Here is a 19085-nt window from a genome sequence, read left to right on the forward strand (position 1 = left end):
ATACACACAAAATCACACACTCAGCTGTTCATATGTAAGTACACAATGTGTTCATTTAAGGCCTTTGTTTCTATAGTGCACTTTGGAACATTGTGAACATAGTGAACATTGGAAAAGCAGGGAAATTTAAATTGAAGACAAATAGTTTTAAATAGAATATTTGACTTTCATGAACTTAAAATATTTCTTGGCTATTCTTTCATGCTTTTGTCCTTATACATAATTTGTTTTACATTGGTAAATGTTTCACCGTGGGCTCTCAGAAGAACAAGCTGACTTGTAGGCCCACACTTTTCACCTGTGGAGCACTTTTCCCACCATGGCTGTGTTCCTGAAGATGTATGGGACACAAGAGAGGAGCACTCAGTCTTGTAGCTGGAATAATTGGGCTCTGGCAGCCACTCAAACACATTTTTCCCTTGTTTGGTAATATTCTCTACTTTTCTTCCCCAAATCCCTCCTCTTTTCCAATGAGAGAAAATTGCATTGCCTTCTGAACTGCTGTCTCCCTTCAGACCCTTTGGGCCTAGGAAAACAGTCCATTGTATTTCAATTCTAAGAACTTCCTAAGCAGACTTAAGAATATTTGTTATTGATCATGAAAAGTTCTTGATCACCTTCTTTAAGTTATTGACTCATGAATTCCTTGTTTTTGAATCTCAATGACCCTTTTCTTAAAATTATATCTCTCATTCTCTCTTTTTCTCTTTCTCTCATCTCCTTGTCTCTTTCTCACTCTTTCTAAACAGTGCTCTCTGCATGACTGAAGAATTCTTGAGGCTAGGCCTGTATTTTATTTTAGTAGTATTATTATTTTTTGTCGGTCATGGGGCTTGAACTCTGGGTCTGAGCATTGTCCCTCAGCTCTTCAGCTCAAAGCTAGTGCTCTACCACTTGAGCCACAACACCACTTCCGGTTTTCTGTTGGTTTATTGGATATAAAAGTTTCACGGCTTTTTCTGCCCAGTCTGGCTTTGAACTGTGATCTTCATATCTTAGCATCCTGAGTAGTTAGTATTACAGAGGTAAGCCACCGCGCCTGGCTTATGGCCTGTATTTTATTTATCTTTTAGTTTAGTAATAAATTCACCCAATTGATAGCAATTAATTATTAGATTGAACTTGAATTTGTAGACATTTATTAAGTGCCTATCTACTGTCTACAGTCTCTCTAATATGTAGTAGAACTCACCTAAAAGTACATGATAAACATTTATTGATTTAACTCTAAAACAACATTTACAGTGTAATGCCTACTTAAAAAGCACCATGTTAGTGAATTGAATTCTAGAACTGAAACTGCTGATCCCTGATTATAAGAAAGTGAAAACTAGGAAGAAAGAATATATACACAAATCAGTACCATATATACTTGCAACTTGGTAGTTTGTGTATATATGTGATAGATACTATTTGTGAATATATGTGATAGATACTATTTTTCAGGTGTTTGAAAGAAGGGAAACATGGCTTCAGGCTTAGTTTTCACTAAGCAGAAATGAATACAACTAACAGCAGGAGAGAGTAGAAAGGGATTATTTTTGGCAGGTGGTGGTCTGAAAGATACAGAGGTGAGAAAATATTGACTTGTTTAAAGGGCTAGAGTTCAAAGCAGGTAGGAATACCAGAGGGCCATGGTTTGGTGCATACCAAGACCCAACTTGAATTCCAAGTTTTGAAGAGAAAGAATGTAGAGATTACACAAAGAGAGAGACAAGGAGATTGTGGAGCCAGAGTTGGATAGTGTATATTCTGGACTGTCATTAAGAGATCAGAAGTGTGGGGGAAGTTATAATGACTATTAACAATTCATTATATACTAAGATCAACTGAAGGGATTTGAAACAAAAAATTTAGCTAGAAGTCTACTCTTTTATTGGCTTGCATTTCCGCCTATTTTATATTGCTTCCACAGAGTACTCAGGATCGGATAATTTACAAAAAAGGAAGGTTATTTCTAACAATGCTGATAGCTAAGAGTTCTAAGACCAAGGGCCACATCTGGAGAGGACCTCCCAGCTGCATCATAACATGGCAGAAGCCATCTAGTGATGAGGGGGCAGAGGCACAAATTCAAATCTGTTCCTTTTCTTAGAAAACCAGTAATGATATCTTACACTGATTACCTCTTAAGATCTCCACCTCTGAATACAATCAACATATGAATTTAGGAATTAAATTTTTAATTCTTCATTTTTTGGGAAAAGCAATTCAAGCCTTAGAAGCTTTAGTACTTGGTATCATCTTCTGTCCGAAGGCCTGGTTTGGAGGGAGGATTAATTGTAGCATTTTGTTAGGAGAATGACATGATCAGAGCTGGAATCAGGTAACAGTATGGACAGGGGAGTAGAATGAGATAGAAATGGGATTTCATTGGCATAGAACAACTAAAAACTCAGATTAGGGTTTTGACAGATATAATGTGCAGGGGCAATCAATAGGTCCACCATTCAGAGGGAGAAATGATAGCCTTAATGAGAAGAGTTTTCTTGACCTCTCTGAAGTAAACTGGGTTCAGTGAGTGGGAACAGAGAAAAGTCAGTTGGAAACAGTAAAGAATGATGTTTTCTAACAAACAACAGCAGTAGATCATGCTGTTAAGTTTCTGTGGTACAGGGAAAACTGTTAGACCTCTTGATGATTGACTACTCTGGCTTCACTTTAGACCTGCCAACCTCTTCACAGATTTATAATTCTCAACAAATCAAATGTGTAGAGGGACATTGATGGTTTGGAAAGTTTCTGAGTGGAAGATTGATTTATGGCTAGTTCTTTTTGCCATCTGGCTTGTTTCTGTTCACAGGAGTTGGTCACTTCTGAAAATACCTTTATTAACACCATTGCTTCTCCAAATGGTCATATTGTTGGAATGAACTGAACTTAGAGACATCCTTGACAGTTAGGTGTAGTCTATGCTAGCACTATAACCATAAGGGGGTTAAAGAGATTTTCCTTGTAAGGGGCTACAAGGTGATGAACATCTGCAAACTGAGAATCCATCTATGTCCCTAAGGGCTGCTTTGAGACTGTACAGCATGGGGGAGGCTATACACAGGGGTATTAGGCAAGATCTGCAGTGTGTGAGTCAGTAGACAAGCAACTTCCTCTTTCCCATTAAAAATGGTCTCCTGGCATCTTATGTTTTATTTTCATGTTATATTTATAGCCAATTTCCACTATCTTTCTTTATTTCTAATTTTATATACTCTTGAGATACTAAGCAAGTACTGAAAGGAAAACAAGAAAGTAAGGTGGATCGACATGCTGGGGATAAATTGATTTTTTTCCTCAAGTAATATGTGTGTGTGTGTGTGTGTGTGTGTGTGTGTGTGTGTGTGTATTTATGTGTGTTTGTCATATTTTTTTCTTTTACTTCCTACATCCACAGTTATCCTCCTCTCTATTCCACAAAGTCACTAGATGTTTTCAGGCTAGGGTCCTTTTCAGTAAAAACTTTCTAATAGCTACTACTTCTCATTCTCTTTGGTTTCTTGTGGTTCTGGAAATCAAACACAAGGCCTTGCCCATGCTACGCAAACAACTGTGTAGCACAGCTACATTCCTAGCCACTGAATTTTTTTTTGAGACCATATCTCATTATGAGATCTCACTATGAAGGTTAGCCTTCAACATGGGTAGTCCAAGCTGGCTTCAAATTCAAGACCCTCCTGCTTCTTGTGGAGTGCTGAGGTTATAGGTATGTATGACTACACCAGTACTACCAGCCCTTACTGTGATCTATTGGCTCTACCTGATCTCTTGCTTCTATTCTGGCTACTTCCTGACCCTCCTCCCTGCCATTCCAGAGCTCTGGCCACATGATCTATGTACCCCGGGTCTCTGTAGCAGATTTTCACATGACTCTTTTTCTTAGATCATTCTAACTCTTCTCTGAAAGGGCTCCCTTTCCCAGAAGTCCTTCCTGACCTAACTCTTTGGAGTAACATTTTGTTAATGAACCTTTTCAGTTTGTGCATACCTTCATGTCTTACGTTCAGTGAATATATATCCCAATGGAAAGTAATCTCTAAAAGACACTGGTACATCTGTGGTATTAAAAACCCCCAAACCCAAACCACTTTGAAAGAGTAAATGAATTTGACCTCCTATAATTTTCTGAATGATAATCCAGCTGGATTATAGTAAAAGTAAGTCATGCTAAATGCGTAATCATCAGCTGACCAATATTAAATATATGTCTTTAAAACAGATAGTGCATATTAATTATGGATAAGAAAATTGATAGTAGATGTTATATATCTTGATAAATTGTAGAGTTAGTATATTGGTTTGTTTGACTTTCCTTAGAGAGTTTAAGACCATCGGGGTGTTTGTGCTTTCTTTTTCTCCCTCCCTCCCTGCCTTCCTTCCTGCCTTCCTTCCTGCCTTCCTGCCTTCCTGCCTGCCTGCCTGTCTGCCTTCCTTCCTTCCTTCTTTCTTTCCTTCCTTCCTTCCTTTTTTCCTTGCTTGCTTCCTTGCTTCCTTCCTTCCTTTTTTCCTTGCTTCTTTCCTCCTTTCTTCCTCCCTTCCTTCCTTCCTTCCTTTCTACCTTCCTGCCTACCTTCCTGCCTTCCTGCCTGCCTTCCTACCTTCCTTCCTTCTTCTCTAGAGATGAGAGTCTTACAAACTTTCTTGCCCTGGCTGGCTTCAAACTTCAGTCCTCAGATCTCAGCCTCCTGAGTAGCTAGATTACATGTGTGAGCCACTAGAGCCTGGCTTCAATTAATTTTTAAAACTTTTCCATGGGTATTCCATTTTATTTGTTTGCCACTGATGAAGCAAGCAAGCAGCATCTGATAAATGACAGTCATTTTGAACAAGTTAAGCAAGTAACTGAGGTGCATATACAAATACACTCATCTCCACTCACTGATACACTAGTAGATATTAACTCTTAATACATTGCCATCAGTAAGTAGACTTTTGGATCTTGGAAGTTTGATAAATATTTTCTAAAGTTCTTATTTATAAGTGAAACCAACTAACTTAAAATACTTTTCTTTTTTCTCATAGATTGAAGTCCTTATAGATCTGGGCTTCTTTTCTGAAGCCTTTTATGAGCTTGCTCAGATTTTTTATGGAAAAAACATGCCTTGCTCAATACCTGCTGGTTTTAAAGCTACTGGAAAAATCAAGGTAACCTGCCATTTTATACAAAGTTATTCACTTTTATTTTTGAATGTTGCATTTCTAAAATCTAGGAAGCATTTCCACAAAAGTGATATTTATGTCTCTTCTCTGCAGCCAGGTTATATTAACTTCAGGCTTTCAGAAAGTTTCATCTGTCTGGTAGAAGGCAAAAAGTATAAGGGAAGGAGCAAGCTTCTGCAGTAGTAGTTTGAAATAAATTACAGGTCAGGAATGCTGCTTGTTGGTTTTTTCTTTTTCTTTTATTATGGCTGTCAAGGATCTAGTCTTAGCATTTCTGGAAATGTTATTCATCAAAAATATCTTTTGTCATATCTTATTTGAATCTCTTTGATTTATATGCCATAGTCTGGAGTTGATGTTTTCTTTTGAGGTGCTGAGATTGAACTCAGGCCTTGTACTTGCTTGCCAGTCATACCACTTGAGCCATTCCTCTAGTCCTGGATTTAAAAAAATTACATAATTTACATGAAAGAGTTAATTTTTTGAGGTACTGAGGGTTGAACCTGGGACCTTGGTCATACTAAGCAACTTCTCTACAACTGAGCTATACACTAGATCCCTTCAGACTTCTCATTTCCTTGAGAAAAGCATATTCTCCATTTTACCTAGTCTATTTTGGTTTTAGGAGACAGTTTTGCCTGGCATGCTTTATTTGTATTTATAAACTGAATAATTGAAGCATCCTTGAAATGAATACTGGAGTTTATAGTGAAAGCATAAATTAAATGTCAGTGATTTATTATTTTCCTCTGCTTTGGTTTTTATGTTAATCTGGGAATGCCCAAGTGACCTTGTCTTGGGCAGATGCTTGGACCACATGAGCCAGATGTAAACAAGATGGGAGAGTACTATGCTATTTACTGTAAAGACAGGATGTATGAAGATGAGACTGATAGACACTATACAGGCTTGTTGCTTTCAAATTTAGAGTACCTAACAGGAACCTGGGAAATGAGCTTTAAATCTTAAAAATCACTTGTATTAGCTGACATTACATTTTCCTATCATGTTCATTGCTATTTCTAAGATGAACCCCCTCGTTATTCCATATATCTGGTATAGCATTATAATCTATTATAGTAGAGGCTAGGATGTCACTCAGTGGTTAAACAACTGCTTAACATATGATTCAACCCTAGATTCAATCCCCAGCACCACACACAAAACAGTTGTAGTAGGAAAATGTGAATTGTCTACAGAACATCCTGAGGATCACTCAGTAGACGATAAGAATATATGTGTGAATGTATACTTGTATGGATGTATCTATACCTATAGACTGATAAAAGTGTATCTGTATATTAGATACAGGATATGTGATGTGAATGAGGATGGAGCACCACATGTGGTATGTCAAGGATACTTCAACTATTTAGTTTACAAATTAAGCAAGACAAGTCTGTCTGTGAATCCCTCTATCTACTTACCTTCCTCTCAAGAAATAAGTCAGTTGATGATTTTATCTACTTGCTGGGGTGTTAACTAATTCCTCTTCTAACCTGGGTCCAGTTAGTAGCATTTCTTGCTTGAATGCTAGTTACAGTCTTTTCCTATTATAAATGGTTGATGTTTTGTTACTAAATTCTATTTTAATCAGTTGACCCTGAATACAGGCATTATTCCACACATGAGACCAAAGCAGTGAAAACAAACAAAAATAAACAATGGAGCTATTGCTCTTTGGGATCTTGCAGTCTAGTAAGAGGCCAGAATAAAGGTATACTTGGCACATAAATCTGTGTTGAGGGGTGATGAGCTATGAAGGGTTGTGCAGCAGAGTTGAAGGGAAGGAGAGTAAACAGGGCAGTCAGTTGCTGTTGTTTTGAAGGTGATTCTTCTTCCTACTCCTCCTTTTCCTCCCCCCGCCTCCTCTATAGGTGATACTGGAGTTTGAACTCAGGGCCTTACACCGACCTAAGATGCTTTACTATTTGAACCATGCCCTCATTCCTTTTTGCTTGAATTTTCACAGAGTCTCAACCTTTTTACCAGGGCCAATATTCCTATGTCTCGATTGTTTGTTGAGATAATCTCTTTCTCCCGAGCTAGCCTCAAGCTGTAGTCCTCCTATTTCTACCTAGTGAGTAGTTGGAGATAGAGGTATGATCCATCATGCCTGGATTTGGAAGCCTTCCCAAATAAATTCAGATGTTCCATCTCCAAAATAACTAGCAAAAAGCAGAGGAAGAAGCATGGCTCAAATGGTAAAATACCAGTCTACTAAATGCAAAGCCCTGAGTTCAAACTCCATATTGCCCTCAATCCCAAACCCACAAAACAAACAAGCAAATGAAAAACAACAGCAGAAAACAACAGTTGTGTCCTCATTATTGCTGCATGGAGAATAAACTAAGGGTGGAGATATAAACAAGGAGATCAATTAGAATGCTGTTAAAAATAATCTGGAATCTGAGGCATCATCATAATGGTCAGGATAATAGTGTGGGAGGGTGAGAAGTGGCCCAGTTTAGGGGAATATTATGAAACAAGGGCTATCAGGCTTAGATATGGGATGTAAGAGAAGTTAAGGACAACTACAGTGTTCAACCTGAGCAACTAGGAGAAAAAAACATTTTCATCTACTGAGAAGGGAATATTGCTCTGGGCAGGAATTGAGATAGCAGACAGCCAAATGGAGAGGCAAAGAATATATTGTCTAGAATTCAGTGCAAAGGTTGGTGTTGCAGGTCTAAATCTGGAGCATCATTAAAGAGATTTAAAAATCATAGGACTTGCTGGGTGCCAGTGACTCATGCCTGTAATACTAATTATGTAGGAAGGCGAGTTCCAGAGGATCACAATTTAAAGCCAGGCTAGGCAGAGAAGCCAACCAAAAGCAGGGCTTGGAGCCATGGCTATGGTGGTAGAACACCAGTTGAAGCAAATTGAGCAAATGCAAGGCCCTGAGTTCAAACCCTGGTACTGCCAAAAGAAAATCATAAGACTGAATGAAATTGCTGGGATCTGAGGTAGACAGAGAAAAGCATGAGTTAGAGAACCTTAGGGTTATCATCCCCATTTAGAGTCCAGGAAGAGAAGAAAGAGAAGCCAGTTGTGTAGAATGAGACACAAGAGCCTTTGCAACAGCCCTTCCTTCACCAAAACAACAAAAAGTGTGAAAGTCTTTTTACATGTAAATTCTAAATTTCATTTTTATTCATTAGTTCTCATAAGATAAATGTGTGGGCAAGTTATCTCCCAGTGGATTCTAACTTTAAGTATTATATTCTCAAAGTTAATTTGTGGCTTTCCAGCTTCAGTTGGGACTTAACAAAGTGTAATTAAAGAGGAAATGCTTTTAGGGTTTATAATTAAAATAGGTGCCAATGTTATTAGGCTGCAGGCCAGTTATTTAAAGAAGGGATTAATGAATTAAGTTTACTTGTGCAGGAAGTAGCTGACAAAGTCTTACAGATTACTATTGGACTTTTCATACTGCTTTAAAAATTCTGTATTTTAACATTGTGTTCACATTAAGATCCTGTTCTTATCACAAAATCTAAAGTCTCATATCAGTTCTTTTCAGTTAATGGTACTGAAGGTGTCTACCCTCCCCCCAAGTTTTGATACTAAATTTTCAATATATTATTGGCAGTAAAGAGTAGCTTCTAAAAAGGAATTTTATACACTTCTTAATATTTTCTTCCAATAAAATGTATACTCAAAAACAGATACTAAGACAAAGATTTAGAAGGAAGCAGTATGTCTAGGAGACAATTTCAGAAAGTAGAGTGAGTGGGATGTTATATAGGAAAGGGAGGAGATCTAACCCAGAGAGAGCTAATGAGGAGGTCCCTGCAGTGGGCAGCTAGGGAACTGTGCTGGGATTCTACATGTGTACCATCATGCTATCAATGACTTTTTTGCCTTAGCTGGCCTGTAACCATAATCCCCATGTATCTACCTCCTCAGAAGCAGGGATTATCATCATGAGCTACCATACCTTATCCTTGGCAAATATTTTTTTTCAAGTGATGATATTTGTGTTAAAAGTGGACTCATCCTAGTATTGTCATATAGTGTGAGTGTAAATTGAACCATACTTTTTGGTTTTCTCAATATTTTCTTATCTTTTGTTCCAGAAATCCTGCTTCTAGGAATCTTAGCTAAAGCAATGATCAGAATCACTGGATAGAATAGTACCTGCTCACTAGATGAGGTTTACCAATGACTTCATAGTATAGGAAGAAAAGGATAGATATTTGGTGAAAATGGAATATAAATCTACATATGAAGTTTCAAGGCACATAAAATAATTGGGTTAAATGGTGATCTCATTGTACATCTATTTACTAAAATCTACACATAAATTTACAAAGTACATAAAAATTAATTGGACTGAATTGCAACTACTTTATATAGCTATTTAAAGATAATTTTTTCCTGCCAGTCCTGGAACTTAAATTGTTCCTGAGTTACTTTGCCCAAAGCTAGCACTCTACCACTTGACCCACACTTTCACTTCTGATTTTTTGGTGGTTAATTGGAGATAAGAGTCTCATAGACTTTCCTCCTTGGGCTGTATCTTAGATTCCTGAGTAGCTAAGATTAAAGACATGAGCTACTGGCACCGAGCTACAGATATATTTTTAAATAGTAATTGGTAGGAAAATCAGGAATAGTGTATTACTTCTATAATCCCAGTTCCTTGGGAGGCTGAGGCCTGTGGATCGTGAACTGGAGGTAAGCCCAGGCAAAGATGTTGAGTAGAAAAAAGAAACAAAGAACTGCTGTTATTACTAAAGTGGCAGTATGCTTGCCAAGCATGCTTAAAGCATTGGGCTCAAGTACTAGTACTAGCAAACAGACCAGTTTTGAGCACATAACCAAATTGCTTTGTGTTTGATTTTTAGTTTTTTCTTTATGTAAGTTATTGTGGCTAGAGTATGTATTACTCAAATACTAATTCCTATATTTTGTATTTTTTCAGCTATTTCAGTCATTTGACTCAGGAAAACCTCTTAACAGTAAAGAGAATATGCAGGTAAGAAGAGCAATATTTTATAAACATTGGCTATTTAGTGTGGATTATACTTGAGTCATTTCAGTCTTCTTGAGAGGTACAATATTAGGTTAGAAAGCCTGCTGTGTACAGTGTTTTCCAAAATATTTCTAATAACGGAGGTTTTAATTTCCCCAATTCTGAGTTTAGAGTTAAGATTGGATCAAATTGGTTTGGTTTTTAGGCCAGAAAAATAGCTGGCAGTGCTCATGTCTACTTACAGAGATGTATTTTATTGCCCAGCCAGCCATGCCAGTTATCTCTCAGACATTTAAGGTCTTATTTCCATTTTCTAGAAAGTGGCATTTGACTCCAATTGTACATTTTGCAATAGCCACATGTCACTGCAGCTGTCACTCTCACCCTCCTTGCTCTTCCTAGACCATGCGCTAATGTTCTGAATGCTTTAACTTGCCATTTTCATAAGTAACTCCTTTGACATCCCCCATCCTTTTTACAAAAAGATAATGAGAATCTAAATATACCTGCATCCTGTCAATAATTGAGTGACTAGAACTTGAACATATGATGTCATAGGAACATTGAAATATCTTAAAATAGTCAGTTAAAACAATCTTAGGGTATTGGCCTCTGCCCTCCTGCCACCAGAAAGTGGTGGAAGAGTTGAAGCACATGCTTTGTTCCAGGAATCATGATGGAGAAAGCACCCACACAACTCAAAAACAGCTAATGCAGAAAGACAAATACACTTATATTTTATGTTTTTTTTTTTCCTTTTTGGTGGTAATGGGATTTAAACTCAGGTCCTTATATTTGCTAAGCAGGTGCTCTACTCTTTGAACCATGCCCCTCTGGCCTTCCTTCTTTTTTGCTTCAGTTATTTCCTGGACAAGGTCTCTTGTTTTTTGCTTAAGGTTAGCCTCCTGCATAGCAGGAATTACAGGTGTGTACTTAACTTTGTTTTTTTGAATGATAAGAAGCAGTGCTCTGTTTAAAGTAGAGTACATATTTTAATAAGTAACTTAAGAGACAAGTCCTCAAAATTGTTTTAATTTTGCTTTCCATAATTTTGATAAGGAATATATCCACCTTTTATTAAATGTGATTTTATTACTTTTCTATTATTGTGAATTTTATTTCACAAAGTTCACTTTTAATTATGCTTTATATGATTCAGTATTTTAATTTATAAGCAAGTTGCCTAAAATGAAAGAACGATATTAAGAAGATATAAATACATATTCATATTGTATTTTAGTACTCCAGGACCTTGGGAGATTTAAGAATATTTATATATTTCGAGTCATAAATGTCAGGCCATCCTAAATGCTCCTTAAGGAGCAGTTTTTGGTATAAAAAGAATGTCTATCTGATCATTTGCTTTTATATAATAAGAGACTGACAGCATAATGGAAACCTGATCTATTCGTTAATTAATTAAAACAGTACTGTTGGCCCACTTAAGACTCTTCAGATTACACTTTGTATTTTCGACATAGAGGGAGAGAGAAGAGTGTTAAATAGCATTACTAATTAATCTTCCTTTGATCCTCAAGTGTTTGTGTGTAATTGTCAAGGCTCATTAAATCACTGTTTGCTGCAGAGGAAAAGAGAACTGTCCTCTCTGATCACCCTCTCTCAGTCTGCAGTTTCTTCTCTGGATAGGGTGAGCCAGCCATGTTCCCAGTGGGGATTGTGTGACAGCATGTCAGGCCCAGTGGTTCCTCCACACCTGGCTCTGTGATGTGCATTGATTCTGAGATCTTACAAGAAGAAAGATAATAAACAAGTCACAGGTCTCAGCACTGCCATCATTGCTTCGAATTCTCCCAAACAGTGCAATTTTTTTGTTTACTTAAGGTGAATAGTTTCCCTCATTGTAGAATAGACAGCCCCACTGTTGACTTTTAATGTTACTTCAAAAACTATGAAGAACCTGCAATCTATACTACAGATGAACTCCAAGTCCACATGGAGGCTATATTTTAGTGGGTAAGACTAGTAATTAACATGAAATATAAGTAAATATTATATAGAATAAAGTATATTGTATATATACAATATAAAGTATATTGTATATGAGGAGAAAAACCATGATATAGGAGAAAATAGACCGAGGCATGTGTAAAACAGATTGATAGCATAAGATAGGGTAGGGATTATAATTCTAAATGTGATAATCAAGTTAATCTTTCTCTAAAGACAAATATAATCTGGAGAAAGAATAATGCAGAAGTAGGGAATAGCAAGTTCAAGGATCCTGAAGCAGAATTACCTAGCAGTAGTGAATGATATCTGTAAACTCCTGTGAAAGGTAGAACAACAGCAGGAGGCAAGGTCAGAGGTCAAATTGAGGAGGATCTTCCAGGGTCATTGTAATTTAGGCTTTTACCCTTGCAAAATAGAGTACCAACAGGAGCTTTATGTGAAAGTATGGTCCTATATATTTATATCTTAAAGATACTACTTTAGTAAATCTGTTGAATCAGTTGTGCACCAGGTAGAATTCTTCTGCTCATCAATCAAACATATCAATCAGTTTTCCAGCTATCATGGAGTTTAGTGTGTGTGTGTATGTGTGTATATGTGTGTGTGTGTGTGTGTGTGTGTGTGTGTGTGTGTGTGTGTGTGTGTGTGTGTTTATGATTATAGTTTTGGAAATGTTGAGTTTGAGGTATCTTTAAGACATCCAAGTGAAAATTGAGTCAGAAATTGCTTCTATGAGTCTTGAGTTCAGAGAAGAGATTGGAGCTAGTGTGAAAGCTTTGTGATTTTTCCAGCCTTTGGAGGAAATGAAAAGAAAAGCCTAAGGATGACCTTCTTAAACAGGGACTGAGGAGAAAACAAGGATAGGGTCCTAGGACATTCCAGCTTTAAGAAATACAAAAGAGAAGGAGCCAGCAAAGATCATGGAAAAGAAATGACTAATAAGACAACGATGAAGGCTAAGGAAGTGTAGTGGCCTGAAAGCCAAAGAAAGAAAACATCTTCAGAAGGAAAGGGGATCAGTAGTATAAAATTGGACATCATAATTTACTGTGCTTCCAGCATGACTTTTGATGGTATATGCATGTATTTGCTTGTAAAGATGGTATGGTGGGAGGGAGGGGGAAAGAAGGGATAGTGGGAGAAAAACAAAGGATGGGGTAACAATGCCCAACAAGAAATGAAATCATTACCTTACTGATATAACTGTAACCTATCTATACAGCATCTTTACAAGAAAATAGAATTTAAAAAAGATAAAAAGATGTTACATTAGAGGTAGCATGGTATATGAGAGCATAGAATTGAACTTTGGATTTAGTCCAGTGGAGTCATTGGTGACTTCAAACCAAAGGGTTTGAATATAGGAATTGTGAATGGATTTAAAAGCAAATAACATGCTGGGGGTACAGCTTAGTGGTAGAGTGTAGCATGTTCAGGTTATCTCCAGCGCTGGGAAAAGAAAAACCCAAAGGAGATTAGAATATTGACAGAGCTCTAATAGAATGACTATGTACTGACAGAAAAGGAGGAAAACGTGTGTAGAGGAGAGAACAATTGGGCTGGTCAGTGGGGACAGAACTGATGGCCTAGGCAGCATGACCATCTTTGAGCAGCAGAAAGGAAGGTGGAAATGGGGGCAGATAAATGCTTAGGGAGGTGAAGTAAATGGAACATTGGAATCTACAATGTTCTGCTTTACTGACCGCTTGTTTGTTTTGGTTAAGTAGAGAAAGCAAAGGTTGTTAGCTGTGAAGCAGAGAAGGAAGGAAGGATTCAAATGTAAAGGAGAGAAGGCTAGGAAATGATTGTTTAGAAAGGAGACTGAATAAAATGGGAAAATACAGGATGATGACCATGAAGTGCTTGCATGGTTCTGTGGTTTTATCCATTTCTAGTTGCGAAGCGTGGATGTTGTGAATTTATTTCCCTCCAGTTGAGCTGGGATGGTTCTACCTTCTACATATCTCTAGAAACTCCTGCCATTTATGCAACTTGAATTCCTTAAGTTGACACCAAATGAGGAATACAAAAGGGAATGGAGCTAATAGTACCTGAAAAATATTTTACTAATTTGCTTTATTTTCCTTTTTTATTTTTAGGCACTTGATGAATTAATGAGTAAAGGGCAGCCCTGGACTCTTACTACCCTGGGCCAACAACATCTCTTAAATAAATTTTATTTTGTTAAGGCATACTTTTTTATAAGTTTAGCTGCAACCATTAATTGTATCCCTGATTATTCATTTAAACAACTCAGTCGTGGAGTTATTACTGAGAAGAGCAAAGCAAGTGCTCCAATCACAAAAGGTATTTGTTTTGTTTATATTGTTGTTTGTTTCTAAGGTCTTTAAAATTTGATATATTTTAATTGCACAAAATAATGGGGTGTACAATTATGGATTTCATTATATTTTCATACATGCATAAAATATACATTGACCATCTCCATACCCCAACATCTTCTTTTATCTCTGTTCTACTCCTGATAATCTCTCCTTCCCCCAATATTTCTCTTTCTACTTTTATGTCTTAAAAAATATAACATAAACTCTGCATATGCGAGAAAATGTGCAATACTTGTTTGAACAGTGCAATGATAAACATGAGTGTGCAGCTACTGTATTCTATATTGACTTAGGTTCTTTTGAGTATATACATAGCAGTATAGCAGTATAGCAAGAGCATATAAGAGTTCTAGTTTTACTATTTTTTTTAAAGAACCTGATTTCCACAGTGGCTGCACTAATTTGCATTCCCAGCCACAGTGTATGAAGGTTCCTTTCACACCACATCCTCTCCAGCACTTGTTTTCTTGATGATGGTCATATTGACTGGAATGAGATAGAATCTTAGAGTAACTTTTAATTATATTTTTGTTATGGCTAAAGGTTTTGAAAATTTTCATGTATTTAATAGACATTTGTTTCTTCTTTTAAGTACTTGATTAGAACAAGTAGTTTTTTTGAAGTTGTATATTCTTTTTTTTGGGGGGGGGGGTCCAGTCATTGGGCCTGAACTCTGGCCTGGGTGCTGTCCCTCAGCTCTTCAGCTCAAGGCTAGCACTCTACCACTTGAGCCACAGCGCCACTTCCGGCTTTTTTCTTTTTGCTTATGTGGTGCTGAGAAATGGAACCCAGGGCCTCATGCATGCAAGGCAAGCGCTCTACCACTGAGCCACCTTCCCAGCCCCTGAGGTTGTATATTCTAAACCATATTATGGGTATTAATCTCCTGTCAGATGAATATGTAGCAAAGATTTTTATCCCATTATGTAGGCTATCCCTTCACTCTGTAATTGTTTCCTTTGGTTTGCAGAAACAATTTGATGTAATCCCGTTTGTCAGTTTTTGCTATTATTTCCTGGGCTATTGAAGTAGTATTCAGAAAGTTGCTGACTATACCTGTCTCTTCAGGTGTTTCCCTTGTTTATTGCTAGTAGTTTTATAGTTTCAGGTATTACATTAAGGATTTTGATCCTCTTGAAATGATTTAGGTAAATGAGATCTAGGGATCTAGTTAGGGATCAAGTTAGAGATCTAGTTTCAGTCTTATACAAATGGGTAGCTAGTTTTCCTAGAATGGCTTGTTAAAGAGGCTTTTTTTTCCCCTCCAGTGTATGTCTTTGGTATTTTTATGGAGAATCAGCTGATTGAAGTATAAATTTCTTTCTGGATCCTCTATTTTAGTTCAATGTTGTGAATGTCATTGATATCTATTGTATTATTTCCTTTCTTATCTCTACTTTTATTCATCATTATAGTTTTCTCTTTTGATTAGTTTAGGTAAGATTTTAAAAAATTTTTTCAAAATCAACTCTGTTTCATTTTTTTCCAGTCATTTTTTAGGCTATTTCATTAATATATGTTCTGATCTTTGTTTTTTCTTTTTCATCTACTGATTTTGAGCTTGGTTATTCTTGTTTTTCTGAAACTTTGAGATACTCATTAGATTGTTTTTTGAGATCTCTCTAATTTTTAATGGGGGCTCTCATGATTATATAAAATTCCTCACCTAGCTTCAGTTCCTAATACTTTTTTTTAAAACTGTGTCTAGTCTTAACTGAGGCTTTCCACCTTGTTTGACAGATCGTTTTTCATTTAGAACATTTCCATTTATCCTCCCTAAAATTTAAATTGTCTAGATGATTTCCTCACCAATGTTGCTGTTTTTCACATTTGTTTATCTAAATTTTTGTTGAGGTCATTGATCACTTTTAGAACAAGACTTTGGATTCTTCTCTTTAAAACAAACATTTCACCATGCCGGTGCCTCACGCCTGTAATCCTAGCTACTCAGGAGGCTGAGGTCTGAGGATCTCGGTTCAAAGCCCGCCCAGGCAGGAAAGGCTGTGAGACTCTTATCTCCAATAAAACATTCAGAAAACTGGAAGTGGTTTTGTGGCTCAAGTGGTAGAGCGCTAGCCTTGAGCTGAAGAGCTGAGGGATAGCGCCCAAGCCCAGAGTTCAAGCCCCGTGACTGACAAACAAACAAAAAACATTTTCAACACTTTGATGTCTATGGATTCTGATAAGGAATAATTGTAAGCTTTTGGAGTTGTCATATTGCCTTTCTTTTCCCGTTTCTTAGGCTTGTATGTTGCTGTATGTACATCTATTGGAATGAATATTTTTTGTTTCTCCCTTTTTAAAAATTTTATTTATGGGTTTATTCCTAGTAGTGATTTTTCACAACTGCTTACAGGAGAGAAAGCAGATAGAAATAACAAAGACAACAATTAAAAAACAAACAGGATATTTTAAATGTAGTAAAACTCAATTGGAAACATCAACTGCACACCAAATAAGCTTTGAAGTGAAAAGAATAGTATACTTACAGGATAAACTAATGAGTTTAGAAATTATTAAAGCTAAAAGTATTAATAGTTAAGTAGTGAAAAGAAAGGGGATAGGGAAAAGAAAAGAGGAACAAGCAGCAATATCAGTAAAGAAAATTATATGAGATGAAGACATAAGAAATAATAGTGAGGAAAGGCTCTATGCTAGTGGTTTATGCCTGTAATCCTAGCTACTTGGGAGACAGAGATCAGGATGACTGTGGTTCAACGCCAGCCCAGACAAGAAGTACACTAAACACCATCTCAACAAAAAGGGATGCCTATTATTCCAGTGACAGTGAGAAGCATAAATAGGTGGATTGTAGTCCAGGTCCTTGGGCAAAAATGAGACTCTATCTTAAAAACAGGGAGAGAAAAATAGGCTGGAGGAATGCCTGAAGTGATAGAGTACCTACCTAGCAAATCCACAGCCCTGGCCTAAACCCCTAGTACCACCATATATAAATACATATACACACATGCATACATATATGTATATATACCCCCACACATACATACATACATACATACATACATACATGTATTACCTTCTGGAAGAAGATGGGTATTCCCCTTCCAAACTTGTCTTATACTTTGTATTTACTTTATGTGTAGGGCGGGGGGTCACAGATGCTTTTCTGTCTGAAGCCAAACAAGTTAGAGCAGAAAGGGCTGTCTGTAGGATGAGCATTGTCCTCTCCTCACTGCTGTGTTAAATTTTTACGCAGGAACTGCCTCAAACTGCTTCCACCAGCTGAGCATGAATCTTTCTGGCTCCCTGGATATTTACAAAGCTGCCAAACGAAAGCATTCTCTGACAGGTAAGTCACAGGGCTCTCACAGATCCTGTTCCCTGGTCTCATATGCTGTGTCCTGGCATTCCTTACTCTTATTCACACATAATGGTTTCTCTCCTCTTACCACAGTTAAGGCTAGAGCTTTCTTCTGCAATGCTTCTCATGCTCAGAGTTTCCACCCAAGTAGATCTGTGCCCATGAATCTGATCCAAGCAATCACCACTCCTAGAATTCTTCCCCTTCCTTACTATATTTTAGAAGTCTGTATTAGGGACCATTATTTATTCTATAGATCTAAAGTTCAATATTGATGAATTTCACCTACTATTTACTGTTGTCCTGCCTTAGTTTTCTATGTCACTTCATCCTATAACCATACCCTAGCTATTTACTTTCAGATTTATGATCACAGAAAAGAACCCTGTGTGTCTAAACCACCAAGTTCCCCCTGCCTTCTTAGTACTTTTAATCTTTTTTCCCTTAATAAATGACTAGCTTATTAATAATTGATTAACTATATTATCTTATTTCTCTCTGTCAATGTCTCTCTGGTTCTGTCTCTGTTGTTAATTGTCTGCTCTCTCTTCTTATATATTCTTAACTTTATATTATGCACATATTACACACTTGTAGGTATACCCATATGCATATCCATCATATATATATCCATAATCATACATGTATCTATATGGATATAGTCAATAGGATTTGTCATTTTTTTATAGAGCAGTTTATATTTCTGCAATTTTTATTTCTAATCAGATATATTCACTGAAACCACTCCAAAGCAATTTCTTTGTTCTGGTTATCCATGTTGTGAATGTTCCATGTTTGATTTGACATGCCACTATTGATACTCACTTTACTTCCAAGAAATTGTGCTGCACTGCTACATAGTCACATGACATAGTGTATATATCTATGTGGTAGATACCCTTGTGATAGGTACCATAAATTTCACCTACTAGTCATTGTGTATATGCATTCTTCAAATACTCTCTTAAAAATAGATGTTTTCTGTCATGCTGTGTTTTTTTTCTTTCTTCCTTTCTTCCTTCCTTTCTTTCTTTCTTGTCATGGAGCTTAAACTCTGAGCCTGGGTGTTATCCATCAGCTCTTCAGCTCAAGTGTTCTACCTCTTGAGCCACAGCACCACTTCCAGCTTTTTCTGTTTATGTGGTTCTGAGGAATTGAATCCAGGGCCTCAAGCATGCAAGGCAAGCACTCTACTACTGAGCTCCTGTTTTTTTCTTTTAAAGAGACATTCCCTAGTCAATTGAGAAATATCTCTTCTATTCTTACTTTCTAGAATGATTTTATCCTGAAAGAGTATGGAATTGTGCAAAATATT

At 36.9% G+C, this 19085-nt stretch overlaps 1 protein-coding gene across 1 annotated transcript in view; it reads left to right on the plus strand.

Annotated features, from left to right (window-relative positions):
• Positions 1 to 19085, plus strand: part of Cfap54 (cilia and flagella associated protein 54) — a 263007-nt gene that overhangs the window by 146199 nt on the left and 97723 nt on the right. The window contains exons 48-50 of the mRNA XM_042693361.1: positions 5014 to 5136; positions 10082 to 10135; positions 14203 to 14392. Coding sequence (XP_042549295.1) covers positions 5014 to 5136; positions 10082 to 10135; positions 14203 to 14392 — 367 coding nt within the window. The remainder of the gene's footprint in view (positions 1 to 5013; positions 5137 to 10081; positions 10136 to 14202; positions 14393 to 19085) is intronic.

The sequence above is a fragment of the Dipodomys spectabilis genome, unplaced genomic scaffold (genome assembly GCF_019054845.1).
Source record: "Dipodomys spectabilis isolate Male_0828 unplaced genomic scaffold, ASM1905484v1 ptg000163l, whole genome shotgun sequence".
NCBI classification, from domain to species: domain Eukaryota; kingdom Metazoa; phylum Chordata; class Mammalia; order Rodentia; family Heteromyidae; genus Dipodomys; species Dipodomys spectabilis.